The 27,443-nt window shown below is 39.5% G+C and overlaps 1 protein-coding gene across 2 annotated transcripts in view; it reads right to left on the reverse strand.

The window, feature by feature from the left end:
• Positions 1-27,443, reverse strand: part of LOC127352220 (CUB and sushi domain-containing protein 1-like) — a 396,058-nt gene that overhangs the window by 75,536 nt on the left and 293,079 nt on the right. For both annotated transcript variants that reach the window (XM_051380421.1, XM_051380419.1), the window contains exons 29-39: positions 25,374-25,565; positions 23,145-23,283; positions 19,032-19,219; positions 17,202-17,396; positions 6,089-6,205; positions 5,871-5,984; positions 3,729-3,824; positions 3,359-3,562; positions 2,859-2,983; positions 2,656-2,752; positions 1,578-1,682 (exon numbers count right to left, since the gene is read on the reverse strand). In XM_051380421.1, coding sequence (XP_051236381.1) covers positions 1,578-1,682; positions 2,656-2,752; positions 2,859-2,983; positions 3,359-3,562; positions 3,729-3,824; positions 5,871-5,984; positions 6,089-6,205; positions 17,202-17,396; positions 19,032-19,219; positions 23,145-23,283; positions 25,374-25,565 — 1,572 coding nt within the window. The remainder of the gene's footprint in view (positions 1-1,577; positions 1,683-2,655; positions 2,753-2,858; positions 2,984-3,358; positions 3,563-3,728; positions 3,825-5,870; positions 5,985-6,088; positions 6,206-17,201; positions 17,397-19,031; positions 19,220-23,144; positions 23,284-25,373; positions 25,566-27,443) is intronic.

Here is a 27,443-nt window from a genome sequence, read left to right on the forward strand (position 1 = left end):
CCTTAAATCTCTCCCTTTCTGACTCCCCTTCTTTTCATCTCCACCTTCCCTTGTACTGCCTTACAACTTATTCTTTCTGTGTGAAAAGAAAAAAAGAGGTTACCATCAACATATAAATACATGTGCATACAAACAAAAGTTTTTTTTATGTGACCCACTAGATGTCAAATAAACTGTTAGTCTGTGTGATGCCATTTTAGATTTTGAATTCAAACTGGTGATCAGATGCTGAAGACAGTCCGGGAAATCCTAACTAGAGGTCTTCATAAATACATAATTTTGGACCTAGCCAGAAATGGATGTGTGGAAAACCTATCCAGAAATCTGTAGGCAGTGTACGTAAAAAAAAAAGAGAAACCCAATCTGAAAAAAGGAAGCAAGTACAGTCAGACTTATCCGAACAGACCTAAATAGCGAGAGGGAATACCAACAGCAGCATGGACAAGACCCGCCTGAATATAACATTGACCTGCCTGACTCGGGTCTGAAGTTTGTTACGAAGTATTGAGAGCACCCATGAAGACCTCTAATCAAAACCTACCAGCATAGTTCAACCCAAAATCCTAGGAGACATCACAGAGAAGAAAAGCCAAAAAAGCCCTAAAAGACTTCCACCTGCACTGGTCTCAACTCAGTAATATATGTTTTGCAGGCCTGTGCAAAATAAATGCTAAAACATGAAAATAGAAGAGTGGCTTGACCTATACTAAGTACCATTTTTATCTGAGGATTATTTATGATACTGTACAGGATGGGACCCAGTTAAAATGTAAGTGTCACGTGTGGATTTGGTACATCTGGTAATAAAACCCACAGTAAAAAGATCAGCGTGACCACAGCCAGAAATACACTGAAGCAAAAATAAAGACGTAGACATGATGGACTGCCCCCGAAAGTGATCATTCCTCCTGGTTTTCATGCCTAGTTATGGTATGACGTCACCCAGAGCCAACAAAAAGACCATGCAGACCATGAGCCACAAATGTGTGCACTCACCAAAACACACTCAAGCACCGTGTGGACACACACACAGACAAATACACACTACTCTCACACACACAAAACGGGGACTTGTTCATTGATCTAGAAGTGATTCTAAGCTAAAACAACTACAAAGGACTGAAAAGCACAACCATGCCCTGACAGGTGTGTATGAGTTTAAATGCATGATGTTAATATCCACGTCTATACCTCTGTCTGTCTACATATTTGTGGGTGTATGTGCCTTTTTTGGACTTATGTGTATATGTGTATGTATGTGTCTGAGTCTATGTGTTTCTGTTTACGTCCCTCTAGGTGTGTGCTCTGTGGGTGTGCTCCAGCGTGGCTCTCAGTATGTGTGTATGCTTTCGGGCAATACCAGTTCAGGTCACTGACTCTTGTTATTTGATGTAGAAGTTTTGGCTGCAATGATGTGTGTGTGTGTGTGTGTGTGCGTGCATGGGTCTGCGGATTTGTGTGCATTTGTGGTTTCTGGAGAGAAGGCACTCAATATTCAGTCATTAGTTGTTTTACCTTTTAATTATAATAATTTTCTGTCTGTCTGTATGTCTGTCTGTTTTAAAGCTTTAACTCACTCTTGTATTCTAGGTGAAATCCTGCTGCCACCACACTGATGTCACTCTGAAAGTGCAGAAGGAGCTGATTGGACGTTGAGTTGAGGAGGGCAGGAGCAGTGGTGCCTGTAAAAGACAGAGATAAACATACAACAGAACCAGTCGATAAGTTTGCATAAGTGTTCCCCAGATGGTAAGAATACAAATAAATAAAAAATAGTCTATGTAGCACAACACTGGGCATATAGAAAGAAATGACACTGCGATGCTTATTCAGTAAGCAAGGTTTGGTCCATAAGACTTTTTTAAATGCTGAGACCAGCTGGGAAATTATATGTAGAGAAGGTGAACGACCCCTTGCCCTCCATAGACAGCTAGCATTTTAGTGTCCTTATGTGAAACAACCCTCGTCTGCCCCACTGAAGCAGCTCAGTGGCCAACATCAGATCACTGTGGTTATAGTGGGCAGCTCCCCGGTGTGCCTTCTGGAGAAGGGCACAATAATTTGTGTGTATGTGTGTGTGTGTGTGTGTGTGTGTGTGTGTGTTGCCCTATGGGCGGCATGTTTTATGTGTGATAGGTGTGTGACAGGTATGTGCTTGGGGCAGGTCACAGGGGAAACTCCTCTGGGAAATTGTAAAAGGTTAGATCACTCTTTATCCCGCCCAGTCTTCTTCCTCCCCCTCTTTCTCTCTCTTTTTCTTCCATCCTTCACTCAACCTTGTGGTGAAACTCTTCCCCTCCCTCCCTCACTTCTTCTCTTCCTCTCACTGACAGCTTTGGAAAAATTCTATGTCTTAAAACATTATTTATTTAAAATATATATCATATTTTTTGGTATTGCAACTCATCCATCAAAGATCTCCAGTGTATGCTGCATCTGTGCGTATCTATAGTTTAAGACCTGCCATATCTAATTCCTCATAGATCTTGTGTGTGTGGTCGTGTGTGTCAATCTATGCACGTGTGTGTGTATCTATAGTTTAGGAGCTGTCATATCCCATCCATCACACATCTCCGGAGTGTTTGTGTGCATGGGTGTCTGTGCACGAGTTTGTGTGTTCATGTGTGTCTGTGTGCGTGAGGCATATTGTCATACCAGAAAATGACCCTAATTTAGGAGCTGTCATGTCTCCTCCATCGTAGATCTCCAGAGAGTCCCAGTTGTGCTCGGTAGCAAACGTCATCACTTGGATCTAAATAGCCAACAATCCGAAATAAACAATCATAATAGATTCCAAGTTGATGTGGGTCTTCCATAGTTAGTACATTTATATATTATAAGAGTATACATATGTGTACCTGTATCCCAGCCCCTTCACTGACATGGATCCTCCACAGACAGTTGAGACTGTTTGGGTAGGGCTCAGGATAGCCAGGAGACAGTATTGTACCACGACGTTCAGTCAAATTGCCACTGCAGGGAACTAGAACGGAGACATAAAATATGGATTCCTTGGCAAAGTTTATTAACTAAATAGCTAACAGATAGGACAGGTTGTTGGAATATGGCTCTGCATACTCAAGGACAATATGGTGTTCAAATTAACGCTACAGGGAGCCAGAGAGAGAGAAAATATGATAACAAACATTACTTATGGTATAAACTGAGGAGACAGTTGAAGCTGTTTGCAAAAGACTCACTCTCAGCAGAGAGTGATTTCACGCAGGCATACATTTAGTTTGTAAGAATGAATGTTAAAATCTCTACACTCACAGTACTGGGTGGTTCACAGAAAATGACAGAGCTGCATATGTAAGCTGGTACATTCTCTATACATTTCATGGTTGGTTAGCCTTACCTATACATGTCGGTGTTGTTGAATTCCACTGTGCAAGGGCACCTGGCACGGCCTGGCACCGGATGGCACTGGATCCTTTCAGCAGATACCCTGGACTGCACTCGAACCGGACCACAGACCCAGCTGAGAACTCTGAACCGATCCGCCTGCCGTACCGAGGCTCTGGCACTGAACTGCATTGACTGTCACTGGTGCGAGGCACAGCTACAATGATGACAGTAATTAAATAAAAAGAGAAGAAGAAGAGAAACAAAGTGAATTATAGTGCAGTAGAGAGACTTTCATGTTCAACCTTGTCTCGGTTGAATGCAACTTATTGTGTTTAAGTGTGTATGTGAGAGAAAGAGAAACAAGCAAAAATTAGAGTTACCTTGGTAGACAAAGTGAAAGCCTCTAGCTGACTGGCCACTCTTCGCATTGAACCGCAGCATGATCTGATTGGATGTAGCCAATGGCAATGTCTCTCCTGGGACAAACAATTATACACATACACACACAAATAATCATTGCAAAATGACCGTGAATGCTAAAACAGTTTAAGTTTCCAGTAATTTTTTTAAATTGCTGACAATTGAGACACATTACATATAAATAGTTCCATATGAACACACACGTACACCCTTAGAAACATACACAGTCTGTCTGCTCCACACACTCATAACCATATATCAACTGCACTGGTTTACATTCATAACTTAACACTTAGAAGGGTTTCTCCTTATTTTATCCTGGTGGTAAAATGTGGTCTTCACAATAATAAGAATTCAACACACACACACACACACACACACACACACACACACACACACACACCAACTCACCGGCACATACACACAGAGATTTATATGCCCACACATACAAGCAAACGAAATAACAGTGATAAATGAGAAATACATGGTCTGGTGTGGCTGACATTTAGAACCATCATTAGCGGCATTGGGATGTGTGTGTATGTGTAAGTTTGCTATGCGTGTATGTGTGTTAATATGTTGGTGTGTCAGGATAATCAGTCAGTTAGCTGGAACAATGTGCTACAAAGCTGTTTGCCTGTGTGTGTGCGTGCGTGTATGCGTGTGTGTGCAATAGGGTAATGATGCGTCTAACATTATTTTGTAAAGCCTGTTGTGTTTCATTCTTTGCTTCCAGTTTTAGCCACGAGGGGAATTTCAAACCCATATTAACTTTAAAGAATAAGTCACCCATTCCACATTATATAAACTGGCCTCTTTCCTTTGAACTAACTTAGATGGATGGTAGTTGGAGAGAAAAAAAACCCACTACACTTAGCCAAACATAAACTGTCACATTCTCCGAGTTAATTTAATGTTGAAATAAGCTCCCTGATTGACTCAATGAAGAAAAAGTACAAAAACTACAGCAAATTGTAAACCTTTGTGTAAAAATAGAAAGAAATGTCCTAGGGGACAATCATATCTACCTTAATCTGTTTCTATTTTTCTAGATTTTTAATAATCAAACTCTAATTTACTCTAATATAGAAAGATTTTTTTTTTGGTAGTTCCAGTATTGGCCTTTATTTTATTTTATTTTTTTGTTTGTAAATAAACATAAATACAAAGTCACTGAATATGAATACCCAGGCATACAACTAGGCATATATATACATCAATACACCTACATCCAGCTTACCAACCACCTGCCCTTCAAAGAGATAACATATATGGATACATAGGTACATAAACACATAAATACACATGTTTATATTTGAAAAAAAGGAACATAAAGTGTGACAGGCTTGTTCTTTATGTAAAGAGCTTAATTTTTCCCACTCACAATTCTGCTCGCACACATCTGAATAAACATGACAGAGAAAATATTTAAAAGGCCCTGATTCCTTTAGAAAGAAACTAAATGTCAATTCTAGTGGGATTCCCCTGCAGCATGCCCCCTGGCCATTACACATAACAGAAGAACATGAAACTCTGAGGCAACGAGAGCACATTTTGCCAACAACTATGTTAATCAATATTTCTTCCTATTTCATTCTTCATACTATGTCATCTACATTGATTTTGCGTCAACTTTCAATCTCTGTCCATGCTGAGTGCGTTACTGTGAAGTGACTCAAAATGTTGGCAAGCAAGGATGATTCAAAGTTGAAGGATACGGAAAACCCAGGGAGGATTGTGTACTGTGTACTGTATGGTCCCAGTGAGACGCTTACCACTGCTGATTTCTTCTTGTAAAGATAACCCATAATGGATTTTCACCAAATACATCACTGTCAAATAAATTGTGATAACGACCACCAGTGCTGCGTTCAACAGCCCCCAAGAGCTGCTTTCTTTCAGATGATTTCATTATTTTCCTCTTTCAAAGATGTGCTCAGGAGCACAAAACAAAGAAAACAAGGGAAACGTCTTAAAACATTAGAACTGAGTGGCATCTTTTCAAAAACATGTCAAGCTAAGTTATGATATGTAAAAGAAAAATAATGGTGGCATTCATTTAGCTGTGTCTAACACAAGTTTGGGCCTATTAGGAGACTCACCTGAATGTGACCCAGCCAGAGAGCTAAGCAATCGAGCATTCTCATTGGCTCCATCAAACAGCTCCACTGAGTCATTCATGGCCGTCTGGAAAACAGCAAACTGACCAAATACAACTGAAGAAGAAGAAATAAATAAAGATATATATTAGCTTTTGTGTTGGTGTTGCAACCCCAGCTATAATTGTAAGCATGCACGGTGTGGTCAGTTATTTACTTACCAAACTGTGGTGACACAGCGATGTAGTAGGAGCAGGTCTGTCTTGTAGTGTAGTTTAGAGGATAGTTTGGAGACAAAACAACTCCTTCGGATCCACCGTACTGTCCTCCACATGGAGCTATAGGAAGACAGAGAAATTCATTTTTTTATTTTTTTATTTAAAAGCTCTTACATTAAACGTACATATTTTACACCTTCACTACAAAAGCAAACTTAGAAGCCACATAGTGCCATGTTGAAGTGCCCCTCTTTTCTTTATACATATGCATTTCAGGAAGGACTGTGAAAATGGCAGGTTGATATAAGTGCAGACCTCCTGCACCTAATAATGTTCACACAATTTTCAAGGGCCATGTGTGAGAAACTATTCACCTTTAAATAGCAGGTGCAACTATGTGCAGACGTGTTAAAAGAAGGCTGTTATGGGTTGAGAGAGAATTGAATTAACTTACAATATATAGAAATCTCACACACTAACCATAAACACATCATTTAAATATGTGCCGGGGAGCTGCATTGAACTATTTCCAAAATAAAAATCAGCTTTTTAGAAATAAAGAGGAAGGGGTAAATAACACAATATCTGAGAAATGAATAACACCAAACCAGGTGTTATTCAGACAAATGCACTTTGGTGATTTGAACACGTACAAATGTGCGTGTAGCTGCAGTTACTTGGGATTATAAGGAGCCATCAGCTGTATCATTTAAGACATGGTTCAATACTGAAAGGACAACATTGGGCATCTTCCAATACCAATTCAATATCAATTCTTTTAATAAGCCATTAATATGCCACTTATATTTGGCATTGTCTTCTAATGGTTATATCCATCACTGAGCTCTGAAATCCTGTCTCATAAAGCACTTTATCAACATGGTAGCCCAGTGGCCTTGCAGACTTCATGTTGAAATGACCAGTATTTTATTGATGTGTGAATTTTTTAATTAGTATCAGATATTATATCAGTTATTTTTCAAATATTCAATCAGTCATGTATCCTAACAATACAAATACTGCAGCGCAACGCATCCTTACCGTTTACTTAGAAGTTGATTGACTTAATTTTACAAACCCTTCAATAAAGTACTGCACATGTAATTTTCTGAGTGATAAATAATTCATTCTTAATTATAACATACTTTCTATAATTATGTTATTCTCAATACGACTTTCTTAGTGGCAACTTAAGTCAATGTTTTTGACCTTTTGACCTTTTTTTCTAAAAGGCAGTCTTAATCACTTACTGTGTAATGAGCTATTGCCTTTGTAAATCAGATTTAATTTCGCACAAGCTGTGAGCGCAAATTGATTGAAAGGCACAGGACAAAGTTGCAATGTGCTTTCATGTACACACAGTAAATGCGGCTTAAAGTTTAGGTATGTTTGTAAGAGAATCACTTTATAGGGTTCATCAGCTCTGTCGCCTTAGTGCCAACCACTGAATAGAAGAGGTTAAGTGAATTGGAAAACTAAAAGATTGTCTATTGACATTAATTTGAGCGTGAATGTTTGTCTATCTGTATTTGTTAGTCCTGTGATATAGTGGCAATCTGTCCAGGGAGTACACTGCCTCTTACCTAGTGTATGCTAGGAACCGCTTACTGCCTTGAATATTGTGAATGGATACAGAGAATGGATGGATGTACCCACTATATGCAGTGAATTTGGACAGTCACATTTTGTACTCCAGCATATTGAATTTGAAATGAAACAATGACTAAGTGTGGGATTGCATGCTTAAATCTAATTCCTCAATTTTAGGGGATTTAATTGTATTGAACATTTTGGTAGAAACTTCCAAGAATGAAATCATGATACGTACTTCTTTGTTCATCCTTAGAGTGGCAGGAGAAATCTGCAGTAAGTAAAATAGAAATACTTGCCCCTCTCTCATTACTTTCACTGAGCAAGGCCCTTAAACTCCCAGAACTGTTGCCAACAGATCAGGCTGTGGGTGTACTGGCAGCTTTCAGGTGTGAATGTGTGCAATTGTGTGTCCTGAAAAAGAGAGCTTGGCTATCAGAGAAACTCCCTTGAATAACTAAAGGTTAAAATAAATAAATAAGCGACTGAAGTCTAAAGCCCAGACATATCAGCATGCACTTGGTATCTTCCCTAGTGATGCCCTGCCAGGCCTGTACTGCAGCCAGCTACACTTATTGTTTGTTTCCTGAAAAGTATGATCAGCTGGCTTGACGATGGGTGACTGAACTGGCAAGAGAGGCACATTCCTCTGATTGACTATAAAATACTCCTTGGTTATCTTTATGTAGGGATCATTGTTCAACACCCTTAAAATACCATTAACATTGAAGGTCAGCACTTTAACATTATTGTCAAGGTTTCATTATAATCCAGTTTGCATGATGTGAAGCCCAAACAACAAAAATATCGGTGTACTAACACAGACACTGTAGCTACTGTTGTGCTAAGGTAACAATATAGCAAGCGACACTTCTGGAAACAGTGCCCAAACAGTTTCATCCGCTTCGTTGCTTCAATCATTTAGAGACATCATGTTGAAATGAAGTATTTAGATTTTAATCGTGTGTCTCTTCCTTTTTTTCCCCTGCTGCTGGGAGCACTGCCCACTGCACTCAAAGCTGGCGAGCGTATCACTACCCTAATCTGTTATTCTTATTTATTTTTTAAAAATCCCACTGGCTGCATTTGGCTCAAAAGTTGTTTAGTTTAGCAGAAAATTCCTGTTGTCCCCAAATATCACTTGGACCCTTTCGACTCCAAGGCTTTATTATATAATGTACAAATATAATGCTTTTGATGTGTTTTGTGTGTGCATGCATATTTGTGCCTGCAAATAATGTACAACAAAATATCTAACGTATCAAACTGAATGCAGATGTATTTTATAGTGGTTACTAGAGATATCCTGATCAAGTTTTTTTTATCCCCGGATCAGAGTCATTTAATATTGAGTATCTGCCAATACCGAGTCCCGATCTTTTTTTTTAGATAATACAGTGCACAGTGCACACTTCAAGTACATTCAAGTTATTAAAATCAATCCAATGTATATGCTTGCCTGCATGAAAGCTTCATGAGTAACAACAGCTGTGTGACAGCTGACATAAAACATCGGATCGGAGCAATAAAGCTCAACATACCGATCAGTTTAAAAATGCCTTGATTGGCACTGGTACAGATCGTAGAGATCGGATCTGGACATCCCTAGTTGTTACCTTATGATTTATTATGTGAAATGAATAACAAATATATTTCTTAAAAGAAGTGATGCCTTGCCCTGCGTGACTAACCAACTGTAGACAAAAATGCACACTTACCAGTAGTATTTGTTAACTATATATCAAATGAATGTAGCGGCACATGATTTTTGTAACTGAGATGGCAGTTCTGCTAAACCCTCTTCAGAGTACTTCCTTCCTCTTCACATAAACCCAGCAGGATAAAAACTTTGGTGAATTAATTAATGCAGTGCTGAGCTACAGCACAGTGTGGGATCTCCGATAGCGCATTGCAATTTCAAAAAAGCCTATTAATCCCTACTACCATTGCATGACCCAAGAGAAGCACACCTAACAGTAGCTTGATCCATCTTCAGCACCCCTGAGAGTTACAAACCTTGTGTGCAAACAGTATGTGGGCGTGTACACACTTATACTGCAGGTAAGGTCAGCAGAGGTCAATGAAATTAGTGTAAGTGCCTGTGAATGTGTGAGTGTGAGTGTGTGTGTGTGTGTGTGGAGGGGGTTATGCGTTGGAAACAACAGCAACAAACACATCTGTCAATGTCATCCCAACAACACGAACACACACTCATGGCGTATTCTTATCACTTATTTTCTCACCTCTTCTGGCTTCTTCTCTTCTTGTCTTGTTTTGCTAGTGTGTGTATCTCTGTGGCCCAGTCCAAATGTCCACCCACGGTATCAGCTGTGATCCCTAACAGACTTTAATTATCTTCACCTCTGTGCTCAGTGAAAATATGAGAGCAGGAGAGTACAAAGGTTGAAAATGTTGTATGAGAAATGGGACAGCTCTTTGTGAATTAATATCTTGCCTGGGTCATAGGCCTGACTGTAGCCGCTCAGGTGTGAGGATGTGATTTTACAGTTTTAGTGGTAGCAGTTTAATGAAACTGTTTTTAAAATATAAAGATGGCCTAATTGTTATTAGTATATTTGATCAAAGCAAATTGTGAAAAAAAACTGTGATTGGTGCATTGGTGAAAAAAAAGAAAAGAAAACATTTTTCCAAGTCCTTCAATGTTTTTTTTCTTCCAATGTCCAAAGCCATCCCCTTGAGGGTAATTCCCTCAAGCAAAGTCTTCGGCATTCAGCATTTCAGTCTTGTGGAAACTGTGCATAAAGGGCTCAAAAAGTCCACCAGAGAGCCCTGAAGCACTTTCCGATTTCACAGTGGGACAGCCCTGAGCCCTTGTGGACTTATCAGGAACATATGTCAAAGTCTATGAGACTGTGTGGACATTAAGACTGGGCCCGTATTCTTGGCTAAGCCTTGCTCGGTAAAACCGATTTACAGGCCTAGAATGAAATACATTCTACATACAGCAAAACTTGGTTTGGTTTCCACTCCTTTGCTAGACAGTTGCTGTACTCCCGCCCACGTCCTCCTCCTCCCCATTCCCATCCTTCCCTGCTTTCTTCTTGTTTCCTAAAGCATCAGAGTAATCATCCTCTTTGTTTCCACTTGTCCTGATCCCGTGCACTGATATCGATTGATATTTTTTGGATTGATTCTTGTTGTGCTGCTGCATTCAAACCCTCAGGTCTAGAGGTCTTGTCTTGATCTACCCACAATCCCCCAGTGGTGCTGCTCTAGGCTCAGGTGTCAGCCTTATCAAAAGCCTTCACACACATGTGCTTTGATCACTCACACCCTCTGACACACACACAAATAAATGCTATGCAAGTCACTCTCTTTCTCTCACACATCCATGCGCTTTGATCATCCACACACATATGCAGGAACACACACATACACAACACTTTTGTAGTCCTACCTCTCACTGTCTGCGTCTCATTTTCCTTTTCCTCTCTCACAAATACGTACACACACATACACACACACAGCAGGGCTTTGGAATGGTAGTGAGAGTACAGGAAAAGATTTCTAAAATGTCCTGAACTTTTAAAGTAGAGTTGCAGCTCTTCCAGGAGCTTTTTCAAAACCATAAACAGAAGAGTTAAAATGAGTTCTACTTTTCAGAGAACAGATTTATCACAACAATCTAAATAACCACAGACTCTTGAGAGAACACTACACAATAGGGTCTATTTATTTGCATCCTGAAACAGTGCGAACAAATAGGTTTTAAACCTTGGAAAAATGGTTTTGCCATATATCCTAACTGTTGTTTGTAGGACAAAACCTCAGATGTTTGATTAATGAAACTGTAAAAGCAATTAATTCCCTATGTATATGCACAAGTTATGGTTGGGCGATATGTTAAAGATTTTCAACCGACCACTGTAAGTCCATCAAATAGCGATTGCCGATATGGGGATGGCTAGTGTGACGTAAGGAATGGTTAGGAATTACTTCTGTGTCCATTAGCATTTTTAGGTCACGTAAACAACAATGGCTACAGCACAGGAACCAGTCACCTATTATACAGCGACAGCCTACTTTACTGACATCCCAAAGTCTGTTCAAAAACTCCTATAATTCAAATAGGGTAATAACAGTTAGTTCAATGTCAGGTGGAAGTCTAACAGGGAAAGTGTGGAAGAGGGCCCCGGCACCCAAAACAAACCGTATCAACTTCAGCCATCTCTTCTTCTCTTTTTCGTCGAGGGGAAATCAGCAATAAGAGATCGTTTTGTTCACGTCGTTTCTGTTATTGCAACACGGGATACAGCACTGCACTATTTTTTTTGGGGGAATTACGAGAATAAATTCATAATATTACGAGAATAAAGTCGTAATGTTACGAGAATAAAGTCGCAATATTACCAGAATGATGTAATAATAATACAAGAAAAAAAGTTGTTTTAATGAGAGAAAGGCTTCGATAGAGTTATCAAGATCTGATGTGAGCAGCTCAACCAAACAGCAGCCTCAGTCTGAGCCCAGCAGCTGCTGTTTGTCTCAGTCGTACCGTACAGTCGACAGGTAAGCTAACGTATTCATAATTTTGTCGTTAAGCAGTTATGACTTTATTCTCATAACTTCCACCAAAAAGATTTATTTTTTTCTCTTAGTATGGCCCTAATACTCCGTCGTACTGCACCATTTTACCGTTATTGAACTGTTAGAATATTAGCGAATGGACACGGAAGTGGCTTTTTGGATATGATGACGTAACACCTAGCCATGCCCATATTCGTGCATGCATGGAGGCTGTGACAGCACTCCCACAAACCCCTGCAAACCCAGCCCCAGTAGTCGTAGCTGGGAGATGGGTATTATTAGTCTTTCCACTGCTCCAACAATGACCAACTCTGGTGTCTAACCATCTAACAGAGTTATAAGTAAAAAAATATTCTGGCTATACGTGCTGTTACTGACTCTATGATGCCCCTGACCTTCTTTGCTCATCTACCCGCTTCATGCTTCTCTGGAGTTAAGAATCTTGTTGCAGCCTCTGTAAATCACCTTGTAGCTGTATTCCCTGTCATCAAACTAGTCAAAATAAACTCTTAATTCACCACAGTTAGATGTGAAAATACCTTGGCCTTACAGCTGTGTTTTACTCTCATTCATTTAAAAAAAACAAAAAAAAAAACAGCAATGGACTGGCCAATCACCGACGGCCGATATATTCGTCCAATCACCAAACTCCAGCACAAGTCATTGTCCCCCTCCCGTGTTTCCGGTGATCGTAAATTAGGAATTATAGCTTCAAGCTTTAGGTTTTCAGGCCCAGGGAAAGGGAATGCTGCCAGGACCAGAGCCAGAGACAGCCGAGGGGGCAACAGAGGCTCAGCAGTCTCCCACTGACCAAGACCAAGGCCACTCGTGAGTATGACTCCGAGAACGATGAAGATATGGCATGTTCAGGTAAGGACAGAAGAGGCATGCAGCGGGAGAGGAGCGAGTTTGTAGCTAGTTGATTTGTATATAACGTCATACATCATCCATGATATCGATAAGTCTGTGAGTATTTGTTTCTGTGAAGTTGGAAGGTAAAGAGGTGAGTTTAGTCTGGTCAATTGATAATATAATCTTATTTAAGAAAACAATATAAAGGCATATTTATGGCCTTTGAGAGAGTCACTGTGTTGTAGCTGAGCTCACAGCTCTACTATAAGAGGGTCCCCAGTGTATGTGTGTCTGTGGTCAGTGTCAATACACAGCCGTAACCATGCTGTTTACTGCGGTTAAAATGACTGTTGGTCAGCCCTAAATATCTTGTTCAGCTCTGAATATTGCATATTTATTAGTTGGCTCATGTGTGGCGTTTAATGCCACTGCAGAGAAATACATCTTGTTCATGTATGATGTCATTGTTCTGCTACTTATACTTGGCATGGCAGCTGACATGGGTAATAGACCTTGGAGTCTTGACTATTTTGTCACAGGTAGGGAGGGCCGATTGAATTCGGCTGAACCAAACTTTCAAATCCAAGCAGACACATATGCGCTAATATAATAAGTTTTGTTGGAGAAATCACCTCTATTATGTGTACAGCGGAAAAAAAAATCACTTTAACGTTATTCAAACATATATAGTGTGTTAAAAGATTTAGTGTGTTTGCATGTATAAGCATACGTGGTATCCTTTTTGGTGTGTGTGTGTGTGTGTGTGTGTGTGAGAAGTGTGTGTACGTGAATACAGCCTCTAGGCGGCACTCTGTAATAGCTACGTCTCTCTCTCACTTTACCTCTCTGTGTCTTTCTCCCTCTCTTGCACACACACACGCACACACACAAACGCGCAACTCTATCAACAGTCACAGAGAATTCTTTCTTCCTCGCACCAGCTCTTAGTTACCATGGAAACCAATAAAAGAGCGGTTTAAGAAGAGAGGTGTGTGTGTGTGTGTGTGTGTGTGTGTGTGTGTGTGTGTGTGTCTGAGAGAGAGAGAGAGAGGGAGAGAGAGAGTGCAAGAAGGGGAAAGAGAGCCAGAGAGAAATGGTGAGAGAAAAATATAGAGTAAATCAGACACAGACAGGGGAGGTGGGAGGAAGGTAGAATAAGAGAGAGAGGAAGAAAAAGAGGGAGAGAGAGAAAGAGAGAGAGACACAGAGAGAGAGAGAGAGAGAGAGAGAGAGAGAGAGAAGTAGTTACAGAGAAAAGGAAATAGAAGGAGGAGAAAGAGGAAAGTGTGAGAAGGGGATGAAAGGGTAGAAGAGAGGAGACAGAGGGAGTGTAAGTGGAGATGTATTATTTAAAGAGGTCTCACCCTGTCTAATGAGTTTGGTCTAAAAGCCCCAGGAGCTGCCCAAAGATAGAGAGACAGACAGAGAAACTTCCCTAACTATGTGGTGAGAAAATTCAATGGGCAATATGAGCTAAGGGAAGGAAAAGAGCAAGATTACAGGGTAGGACTGGATTTAGCTAAATTCTTCTGCTTTGATTACATGAACTGTCCTACAGTGTAGTTACCAGCAATCAGGACAGATCAATCCATGTATCTGGGACACAGAAAGAACCACGAACCAAACTCAAGTCTGTGTTACTGTGAGGAAACAGAGGAACTCCAATGAAGAGCAGAACTTCTAATATACCATCTATAATACAGACTCTAAAAAAATGTGTAAATAAAAGTTTTTTTGGACAAATTATGAAATGTATCATATACACAAAAATCAATTACAGTAAAAAGACATGAATCAATGACCAGATGAAGTTCAAGGCCTTTCAGAGGTTCAGATCATTTTTTATCTGATAGAGGACCATTATGTGGTCTTCCATTAATAGCCTGCAAATGTGATTAAAATGTCAATACTTGGCCTCTGTTCATAAATACATTATTGTGGGGGAAAGCATCTAAATATTACTGAATCAATTTCAGCCACTCCTATTTTGCCACACAATTTCTTTATATTACCACAAAGAAGATTTGTTAGTCTTACCAAACACTGGAAAAGCTTAATTTAGCCCCTCCATGAACTGTTGCAAGCAATTTATTCACTGAGCAAGTAAGGTTAATGGGTCGACCAAACAACTGTCTGATTGGTTAAATTATGGTCTCAATGACTGACTCACTGACTAGCTACCTGATCAGATGGAAGTGTTAAGGGCCGTCCACACAATAACTTATGATACTTGACAATAACGATGTTAGCATACACACTAATGCTGTCTGATAGAATACACTAACATTTCTTTTCTTTTGTCTTTATTTGCATATTTGGTGTAGAGGTAATCCAAAAATAACGGAAAGTAATCCAGATATGTTACTTTAATATTGACGTACTTGAATTAGGTAGTTTTTAACAGGTAATCAGTAATTGTATCGTAAGTAAGTAGTAAGACTGCTCTGGTCGGGAGTCAGGACTAAACCTACGATTATGTGGCCTCTACTCTCGGGGATTTACGGAGTTTACAGATGAACATTTACTTGTAGCTCTTAGCTAACTGCTAACTGCTGCTGAAGGAATATGGAGTTTGAGGTACTGGCACTTCCGGTGGTCCAAAACTCCTGTACTAAAACTGTAACGTTAAACACCAGTGTAGCGTACCTGTAATTGTAGTGTACAGGTAGGAACACTAGTCTTTGCTGCCCTCTGGTGGTAGGGAGTACTAGTAACTCGATACATTTGTTTTCTCCCAAAGCAACAATAAAATAAAAAAGCTGACCACTGTGTGCATTAATAAGAGAACTGAAAATTACTTTCCTCCCAGCTCCCAGTCCAGGCAGAATCACCTAATGACCTGAGGACAGATAAGTTAGGTGCTCGCTGCAGCTGGTGAGCGACCACTAACAAGAAGTAACTGAGGCTATATTTCAGGAAAAACCAATCTGTTCCAATTCCATCCAATGCCATCCAATCCGTGAGTCATTGAAAGCCGGAGGATATCAGAAGGAAAACCAAAATTTGTTAAAATACGCTATGTACTTTTGCGGCCTAATATTATATTATATAGTTAAGAGATTGTATACCACAATACTGTTCATCAATTCGCTCTGAAAGGGATCCCAACGATATCGCTCACCGCTGTCATGTATGTGTATGTGTTTAAAACCACAGCCGCACAAATAAGTGTCATAGAGAAATTTCCAGATTTTAGGTTGATTAAGTAACTCACATCTAAAGTTGATAAGTGGCGGTATTATCTTGAAATAAACTAGATGAAAGGGAACATGAGATAAAATGACTTGATGAGCTTTTTTTCTTGCTGTCTGTTATTCGTTGCTGTTCTCAAATAGCTACTCTGAGTGCAATTATCTCATCTTCATCTCCCCCCTTCACTGTCTCAGACATTATTAAGCAGAGCTTTCATAGCAGCCTTTTTCAAAGTGTTAAGAGGTATAAGTAAGTGTGTATCGTCTGTGTGTGTGTGTGTGTGTGTGTGTCTTTTGTCTCTTTTGTGCTCATTTTAAAATTCCTTCCTTGTCCTGCCACCTTGCTCTGTGGCTTATTTGAATTTTTTACCCACATGGCACCAGACCAGGTCTTTGTCACTTTAGAGATCACACACACACACACACACACTCACACACCTACACACACAGACAAAATCACATATACACTCTGAAGGGCAGAATAGTAGAATGGCAGGTGTCACTTTCTTGGCTCTCTGAGCTGTCAATCAATTAGACAGTTCAGCCTTCCAATCCCTGACAGACTCTTTGTTTCGGATGTGCGCGCACACACACACACACACACACACACACACACACACACTACCAATCACAAATCAATCATCATTTATTTATTTTTTTATTGCTACTAAGTTCCATTCTAACCAAAATTGCATTTTGTTTTTTTTCACCATTATTAAATAACCAACAATATAGAGACACACAGGCAATAAGGGAAGAAGGGGAGGAGTATGACATGCAACAAAGGTCCCCAGCAGGAATCAGATTGAAGATGCTGCATTTAAATGTTTTTTAATTGTTAATTGTTACATAAGCAGGTTTTGTCCCACATGAGCTTTCCACCATCATGGTACACTATCTTTGTAAGAGTGTAGTTCTTAAAGTGTCTCTCTTACCTTTACATGTTGGCAGAGCCTTGTCCCACACCGGCTTCCCATCATGCCCCATGACACAGGTGATGGTATCCCCACCCACTGTCGTGTAGCCATGGTGGCAGTTGTAGGAGACCTGAGATCCCAGTTTATAGTCATAACCTGTCCGACTGGCGTTCATAATGTTACCAGGGTCAAAACAGGCCTCTCTTGGTTTTTCTGTGAAGAATGGTGAGAGTTTGTGTTACTGGACAAAGACATCTGGTAAGTTAATTAGATCTCATATCAGCACCAGACACGAGATGAAGGAAAATGCACTGAAATGATATTGTTTCTATGGTAGCAGTGAATGTAAATTCATGTCATTTCTGAGAGAGAACAGTTATAGCACACTGCTCTAAAACAGGCTTAAATCATATATTTAGCTCAATAAAGGAAAATTCAAATTGCATTAAGGGGCAAACTATTTTGGTTGTAATTTTGGCCCAAATTGGCTGCTATCTGTTGAGGCCTAATATAATCTATACTGAATATAATGAGGGTATAAGAGGAGTCCAGTGAAAGAAGACGAAAGAAATGAAGGAGTAAAAGACGAGGAGGTGACCATGGTCACAAACTGTCTTGGATCTTTATGACTTGGCGTTGCGCCAGCTTGTTTGCTTTTCTGTGATCACCCAATAAGAATGAGATATTGGGCTCGACAGAGGGAAACCGACAGACAGAGAGAGAGAGAAAGGTGGAGGGCAAAATGGAAGTGAAACAGGGAGATGATTAAGGTTGTATTTTAATTAGAGAGATGGCAGATGAAAGGTAGTGAATTAATGACAAAAGTACAGAGGTGTGAGGTAGCGTGAGGAGACATACAACAGAGAAGGAGATAATCTTTTTTTAATTAGAGATAAATGGAGTGAGAGAAACAAGAGAAAAAAGTATTTATAAAACTTGACAAAGCAGATTTAGTCTCTAGTCAGTCGAACAACTAATCATCAGTTCCACATTGACTCTAGCTGTTAGATCACCCCCAGTCAAGCAACATCTGTAAAACCAAGATGAGTCACAATCTGTGGAAGCAAACAACTCATGGGCTGACATGGAACAGCATGCCCTTTCAACTGAAAACGCTTCAGTACAGTAAGGGTGAAATTAATAAAGTAGACAGCTTAAAATATGATCCAGCTTGCAAAATAAACATTCCTGTATCAACATTTTAATCATCACACTTCATAAATACAGAATAATAATAATGACAATCATTGTTTTTTAATTTAGTGTACAGATAACCCATTCCAGGTATTTTATCGAATACAGGGCCAGATTTGCTAAGAAAATGCCGCTGCGCCTTTTAATTGAAACAATCTGCGCGTATTCAGCGGCTGATTTACTGAGACAGCAGCTCATTACGCAGTCAGCGCCTGGACTGAGCCTGGTACTGCCCTTCAAGACACAGCATGCAAGTAAAGGAGCCCTCACAGGCATAGTTCAGCAGTTGGACTGTGTATCAGATCACTAAGCTCAGAAAAGGAATAATAACGTAGTGATCTTGATTGCAAAACAATTACTTTGGCCACCTGAGAAAAAACTGTAATTGCGTGGATTTATAAAATCAAGTGGAATAAATAATTAGCTGTTATTAATATGTCTCTTTCTATCGTTTGCAAAAAAATGTTTATGGAAAGTGGAGAGAGAAACCCCTTGCAAAACACTGGCTAAAATAATAATAAGCTAATCAATGGTCTGCAGATTAGTTTTAAAACATTTGGTCACTATCTAAGAAAAATTCCACGACCTTAAATGTGACCTTGGAGGAAAATATACAGGGCATTATGCTAAGGCAAAGTTTTGGTGTTTAATTACCTCTATATTCGATAGCAAATCCAGACATGCCCAGTGAGGCGTCAGATCTGAATGCCAAGAAGAGACTGTTACCACTGCTCTCTATTCGCTCTGGGGCCTGGTTGCCTTGGAGACTTGCTAGTAACGGCCCATTAGAATCTTCACCCTCGTAGATGTGCAGGAAGTCGTAGCTTGGCTCCATGTTGAAACTGGGATAAAAAAAAGAAAGAGAAAGAAAGAAATAGAGAAATTTAGGTTTGAGAATCTAGTGAGATTGATTGTATCAGTTGTTTCTGTGTGTGTGTTCCTGTTCAAATTCTCCTAAAAAGGAATCCAGTGATGTGTGTTGAATTCAAATACCTGCTTTATTTAATAACTGCAAATTAGTTTAGCTATCTCTCTTTTAATCGTCTGCTTATTTTGACGAGTCTGACATGTTTTTTGGGTGTGTTTACTGCATTATAAATGAAAACTTTGTTTTTTCTTTCTTCTTGAATTTAAGACAGCAATATGTAGTTAAAAACTCTGACATTTCATTGAAATTCATTAGAAAAGTAAAACTGTTGTCTCATCGTGATGGAGCATGTGGTGATCTATTTTGATTTGTATATCCTTAGTATGTGTGTGCATATGTTTGTGTGTAAACTTAACACAAATATGTCCCCTGAGTCTAAGCCTACAGTAGCTCCATATGATTGTTTTTGTGTAAAAGTTTAGCTGGTTTTCACTTTGACAGCTTCTCCTCATCTCTACACATACGTGAAGACATCTGGTCCTCACAAGGGTAAAAGTATAAAGAACACACACACACACAACCACACACACACACACACACACACACACACACACACACACACACAAGGTCTCAGTGTTTGCTCTGACAGTGGTTGTGTTAGCCCTGTTTCCCACCTGTCACACTGACAAATTTGTGTATATTCACTTAATGCTTTCAAAGTGTGTGTATGTGTGTGTGTGTGTGTGTGTGTGTGTGTGTGTGTGTGTGTGTGTGTATTTTAGCTTAGTCTGCCTCCTGTCTGGTTTAACCATCCTGTTCAGTGTTTTGTTGAAAATCACAGGACTCAACTGTGCGTGCTTGTGTTTGTGTGTTCTGTCAGAGCAAAGAAAGACAGAGAGGAAGAGAGGGAAGAGGACATGTACTGATCACTTTCATAAAGGTACCTCGTGGAGTCTATGAGCAGCAGGGGTGCAGTAGAGCAACATTTAGATGAGCGATTACCTGTATTGTGTCAGTATGTATCCAAGGTAGAGATGGAACAATATATTGTGAGACAGTTAAATTACAATACAAATATGTGGAGATTCAAATCATTGAGTTGAAAAATTAATCATGATACTCTTTTTAAACAGCAGAGCAGGCTATCTACTTTTGACTTTGTTGACAGGGCTATACTTTAAGTTTCACTTTTACAAAGAAAAGGAATTATGCATTGTTTTGCACAGTTTATACGCCACCTCAGAGATAAAAAAGGAATTTAATTCTAACTTTATTTTGATAAAGAAAATATAAGAGAAAATATATTTTGTAGACTTTAGTCAGAGAAATAAAGGAATCTTTTTAAGTCATAATTTGTCTCTCATTTTGTTAAAAGAGTTACAAAAAAAATCAGACTGTATGAATCCAGTATTTTTAATTGGATCATATGGTGAGTTGTGTGTATCGTTACATCCCTAATGTAAGGATTGTGCATTCATGCCACAAGCACAAGGTAATGCACAGTTCTGCAAAGAGCATCTTTCCAAACATTGTATACATTAGGAAATGTGTTGTTTTAATTAAAATGTTCATTATCATGTTAATCATTGTCTCATGTATCCCCTACTTTTCCCTTTATTTTAAGACACCAATTTCAGATAATCATGAATTTCTGATTTTGAGCAAAAGAAGTGTGACGAGTGACATTTGGCCCATTAAAAATTTTAATTATGGGAGAGGACTTGAAATAAAAACTGATATAATTATTACCAAAGTCAAAATAAGTGTGAAGAAGTGTGAAGTTTAAGCCCTGTGTTTATATCTGGTGCAAAATGGGCTTAACTGCACATAAGCCCCTTTTGCACTGACAAAGCATTAAAATGATCCGTGCTAATACCTTTTGCATTAGTGATACATTCTGGGTCTGAATGCTGAAACTACTAAATGTCATTAAAGGAACATAAAGATCTCACTGAGCAGAAATGGGACAGCATCATAACCTCTTATGACTGAACAAGAGTAACACAAGGGTCTGTTAAGAGTTAAGATTTGAATGCAGATTAAGAACAATAATGCAAACTTTGGAAGGTATATTTTAGTTTGGTTAGTAATGAATTATACATCTTGAAAAATACAGCCATAAAACAGTCGGTTACAAGACAAAGCTTTTCCATTGACTGTAAGTAGACAGTACATTTATAGGTATATTATACGATAATGAGTTCTGACTTCTTGGAGAAACAAGAATTGTAATTAGGTCAATAGAAGTCTGTTTCAGCTGTGTTTATAAAACACAGTTAATAAGGTTAAAATTAGATAAATAATGACACACAACATTCACCTAACAACCAATATCAATACTACGTAATTAAAAGTAAAATAAAACTGTCTCACTGTTACAACAGAGGGAATTATCTCTCCAGCTGAAAAACATGAAATCAAAATTGGGTCATTTTTTCTCCTTTGGCAATCTGGAGAAAGTCTGCTTTGCTTTTATCTCCTTTGCTACATGTGAAACTCCAATCTTCACTTTTGCTTCAGTCATAAACCCCTAACCACTGTGACTTGTAAAATATTCTCCACCGAGGCACAATCAGGACTTGACATGTAAATACACACTGCCCTATAACCAAAAAACAAAACAAGGAAATGGTCAGAAAGCCCTTTCATTTACTCATGAATTTCGCTTTCCAAATCAAGGCAAGAATAGTGTCTGCCAACCAAAACGTCCCTGAACAAATCTATTTACTGTTTATCTTCAAGAATGCATGGGAAATTACCAATACGATCAAAATGATTGACAAAATAAAATAAAAATGGCTGATAGAAAGAAGTCAAGAACAATTCTAATTAAAATTTTCTGATGCTTTTAAAGATAAAACCAGCTAACCACAAACTAAGCTGCTTTATGTGTTAGAAGTGGATTTTACTGTAGTGTTTTAGACTAATGGGATGTCTTTCAGAGGCTTTCCCCACTGAAATGGGTTTATTAGTTACCTTAAGGATCCTTAACTGTGTGTTAATTAACATCAGACTAAATTGGACTTGATCCCTGACTATGCAGCACAGACCTTTTTTGTGTGGGCCACAGTGAGTCATGCAAAGTCTATACTTAAAAATTAACTCATGAACAAAGTCCATGGAGGGTGATACATTTAAGATTAAATAAATTTAATTGTGTTTTGGGGACCCCATCCACCCTTTAAATCTTTGTTATTTGAAATGTGTTCTCAGGTATTTGGATAAACTAAAACTAAATTTAAAAATTAATATCATCATCAGTGAGACCTTTATGATCTGTTAGTAACACTCCAAAACAACAAAAACATAAATATAGTTTAAACTGTATGTTACCATTGAGTGACACAGGGAATTTGTATTTTCTTTGAAAAAAAAAATCACATTTTCAATCAGCCTATTTTAAAATGTGATATTATTGTTACATAATGAGCATACAGTGACCTACTCTTATTATGGTAACATAATGACACTGACACAGTATGTTCTCTAGCGTGAGTGCAATTTAACAGTGGTTTTTCATTAAGCTGACAGTTTATTTCGATTTATGTTAGACGTACACTCTTAGTGTTGCCCTCAAATTGAAGTTAAGTCCTCCACCAAAATAACACAGGCACCCTTTTATACAGTAAATACATGAGGAAAGTCCCAACTCCCACAGGAAACTATGCTGGCTTATTTTGACCATTTTAAAGAGAGAAAAAAAAAAATCTTTAATCCATTTAGTCAAAATGTCAGAAATACCAGCTGAGAGGCAGCAGTGTTTTTACAGGCACACAAAAAGCTCCACTCCTGTTTTAAAGCTTGACAATATATATGACAAAGGGGCATACTGTAGTATAGGCTATACAAGTGGTCGTGCCCACATAATAAAGAACCATGTTTTATGTTAGGTAGCTTACCTTTTGAAGATGAGAGCAATGACAAAGTCAGGATTGACTCTGACTCTCCAATCACACTCTTTCCCAGGGGGGTAGGGCTGGGGGTAGTTAGGAGACAGAATTACACCAGAGGGGCCGCTGACGTTACCCCCACATGTCGCTGGACACAGACAAACAGTGAGAGAGAGAGAGAGAGAGAGAGAGAGAGAAGGAGAGAGAGAAAGATGATTATACAGCATTGGGCTTGGTGTAATTTTGAAGGAAAATCACCCCTCATTGACCACTCATTTTACCCCCACAGGTAGGCAGAGTGGAAGAGAGTTAGTTAGTGATGGGAAGTATGGCAGGGGTCAGGAGAATTACCCCTGGTAGACCATTGATATTGCCCTTTGACCCTCTCCGGAGATAGCTCCAGAGGTAGCTGGAGAGGGTGAAAGAGCAAAAGAGAGATAGAGAGAGACTCTGAGATTTGGTTACGGAGTGTCTGGGGGTAGTTAGCAGAGAGAATTACCCCTGGCGGTCCTGTTATTCCACAACAAGGCAGAGAAGAGGAAAGAGATATTGGCAAGAGAGACAGATGCATTCAAGCAGCAATTTGGTGATGTAAAAGGAAGAATGTGAAACATGGAGAGGTGTCTTGGGGGTGGCAGGTGGGTGTGAACGGATTATCAACAGTGAAATAGATGTAAACAAAGGCATTAACAGTTTCAAATCACTCACAGACACACACACACACACACACACACACAAACACACACACACTAGACTATTGTACATAATGTTGGTTACATCTTAGGAGCTTTTCAACCCCCAAGGATTCACCACCCGGGGTGAAAGTGCAGGGGAGCGAAGCACACACAGGCAAAGCTTAGAGAAAACAGAGGGAGAATTAAAGCCCTACATTTTATCTACAGTCGTGCAAAACGTGAGGTCACTGGCAAAGAGTCAGAAGCATTATCAGGAACAAAGCATAATGTGTTTCACAGGCATGGTTACAAGGCAAATTACTGGTCTCTGTGACCGTGCTGGAGGACTTCCCGATAGTGCTGGCTGATAAAGAGAAGGAGGTAGCAACATAAAGCGAGGCTGTGGCATCTAACAGAAAGGCAAATATCTGCTACTTGCTGCTCTGGGTTGCTGCTCTGGTTTGCTCCCATTGTTTACATCCCACCTTCAGCTGTGTCTGATGTCATACCGCATCCTGGTGTTTGCATAATTAAAAATGGACGCCGCAGTAAAGCGGGAAAAATAACTTTTAAAAAACAAGGCATGTAGTTCAGCAGCGGCCTACAAACAGCTGGTCACACAAATTTGTGGATGTGCTGCAGGCTTGTTCTGCTCTAACATACTGAGATTTGTAGGTTGCACAGTGAGGACACTGAAGGGCTCTTGCTGCATTACAGTTTGTACCTTCTTTTGCACTGACTCTGCTATTCCTGCATTTTCTGACCAAAGAAATAGAGGCTTCAAGGCTCTAAGTCACTCCCTTCCTTTAGTGAGTGAGTCAAGTGTGTCAGAAGGAGCTGAGGAGGAAAATAAAGGAGGAAAGCACACCTGAAAGTGGGAGAGTGAAAAACAAACTGCAGCAGAATAGTGTGAATGAGGTGTGGAGTGGGCTGTGGAAGCTCTCTGGGCTATAAGCAGCAGGTGGGCCTTATGGTGGTGAAAAAAGAGAAAAAGAGCCAACAAGCTCTGGTTTTCCAACAATTTGGATGATACAGATCTGATCTTGCTTCTTTTATACCCCTCTTCTCCTGTCAGCCCCATCTTTAGGAGGAGTTTAGGAGGTGTAGGTGATCCATGCTGAATCTCCCTGTGCAACAGCAACAGTGCTCGATGCTTCACTACAGTTTCTTCAGCACATGTTCAACTTCTCCTTGACCTTATGGAACGTGCCTCCAGTATGGAAAAGCAGCTGATGCTCCAAGCAGCAGCACCATCTGGGAGTAGCGACCACCTCAACAGCAAACTCCAGTTGATTTGCCTCCAGAGAAGTATATCAGATGTGGCACAAATGCACACCTAAGGGACTTGAACTGTCATGTTTGTTGTTTATGCTCTACACTTTCAATGCAACTCTGGATTATTCCACCTCCACCGGTTTTGTGCTCAGTCTTCCATTTGTTTGACGTATTGTTGGTGTAAGTGTTGGTGTGTTTTTTTATTTCCTTTTTCAATTTTTTTTAGTGTGCAGTATGACATTTAAGTGTCTGACCACAGCATCAGATCCACAGAGTAATGTACACCTACCTATACATGTTGGAGGGTCAGGTTGCCAGTAGAATCTGTTATCCATCCGTACACATGTGATGGTGTCCTCGCCCTGCAGCTGGTAGCCTGGATCACACTGGAACGTCATACTGTCACCAGGCTCCTTACTGTCCCCATACCGAGAACCATTCACAGGGATGCCTGGGTCATTGCAGGTTGTTGCTGTAGTGGCTTGAGAGAGTGAGACAGACAAAGAGAGACAGATATTAACATACTGTTAGAGAGACAGCCAGAGACAGACGCCCACAAAAACACAACACGTTCTAGCATCGATGACATCCGCAAGCGTTAATGGGGATTGCTGTCATCTTATTGACAATGATTGGCAAAATGATTCTATTTATTATTAAAAGGCAGCTGGAGATACATGTGAAAATGCTCATACTCAACCTGACCAGTTAGTAACTAAATGGATCATCCCTCCATGTTCAATCAAATTCGCCCTGGCCGCTGTCTTTTTAATTAGTGGCTCCCCCTTCAGGCTAAACAGTGTGCTTGGAAGGAATTCAATTACAATTAGCCTCTGTGTGTGTTGTGTTTCAGCTACTGGGTTTGCAATTGTGTTTATTCCATTTTATTTTCATGTTGTTTTACAGCCCTGTGTTGTATAATGATAAATAAAGTTTCTTGATTCTGTGATCTCCACCAAGTGTGTCTGGGGCATGTGGGTGGGTAACAGGGAGTGCAGGGCAGGTAGTGCGTCCAGCGTGTATGCAACAGACTAGTAAAATGAAGGGGAGACAATGTGCAGGTTACATTATCAAGTGTAACCAGAGTGGACAGGCTAGGTCAGCAGTCAATGGCGATATAAAACAGAGCAGTCAGGGAAATAGGTTTTTCCGAAATTGTGAATCACCGCAACCATGAGATGAACAATTCCTTGAGCATACAGACATAAATGTGCACAAAAAATATTGATTGATGGGACACACACAACCAAATGCATGATTCCTTCCAGGCTTATGGAATAATGAAAATACTGCATACTATTTGTCCAAATGTATATTGTGTATTGTCATTTTTGGCATTTTCCAGTGGTTTCTAGAAGGTGAGCAATATATGGGTATATCCTATCTGTCTTCTAAATCAGTGGTTCCCAACCTAGAGGTCAGGACGTCTCAAGGGATCACAAAATAAATCAAAGTGGGTTGTGAGATAAAAAAAGACAGCAAAGAATAAATTGCTGCTCAAAATAAAATGTATTTTTCCAGCTCCTCTAATCTTTGCCCTTTTTAGTTCAGTTTTCATTTTTGGCCTACTGTTCTTGCTTAAAACTCATAGATATATGCAACTGTTGATGATGGGTCAACAGTGATTGCTTCTTTTTAACGTCATCTGCCAAAGAATGCTTGAATCCTCATTATGCAGTAGACTCAGCAATTAGTCATGAAGCTTCGGATTCTGTGAAAATTATAGATCAAATCTTTGCCAGAGCCCTGGCCAAAGTAATAGTAGGACATGAGTGCTAGGAAGCCGTCCTTATAAATTACAACCCACACGGAAGATATAAATGATCTTTCGCACAAATATTTCAACAGCTGGTGTACGACCAAACATAGTATTATATTATAACAATCACATTTATTATATCTTATCTTTAGAAAACAGTATTTATTTCATCAGTTTAGTGGACAGGGAGGGACACAGAGAGGACAAAATGAGAGGGAAAAAAATACAAAAGAAAGGTGTTTGTAATTACATCACCACTAAAAAAAGAGTGCGGTGGTAAATACCATTACCTTTGCTTTAGTAAATCAACATGGAGGTAAACATAAGGAGTCATTACCATAGTAATGGGATAACAGTGATTAGCATGTTTGCGAGTGCAAATATTTATTGTTTTAAATATGGGGAGAATGGAAAAAAACTAAATGTGTGAGAGAGATAGAGAGTGAGTGTGAGTGAGGGACTGAAAGCACTGGATGTAAATATTTATGACTGTAAATATCCATATGCACATAAGAATTATATGAAGTTTATTTAAGTTATTGAATTAGATAGATTACTCAACCACACCTGACAAACTACTTATACCTGGTCAACTCCTTC

The sequence above is a fragment of the Dicentrarchus labrax genome, unplaced genomic scaffold, assembly GCF_905237075.1.
Source record: "Dicentrarchus labrax unplaced genomic scaffold, dlabrax2021, whole genome shotgun sequence".
Classification (NCBI taxonomy): domain Eukaryota; kingdom Metazoa; phylum Chordata; class Actinopteri; family Moronidae; genus Dicentrarchus; species Dicentrarchus labrax.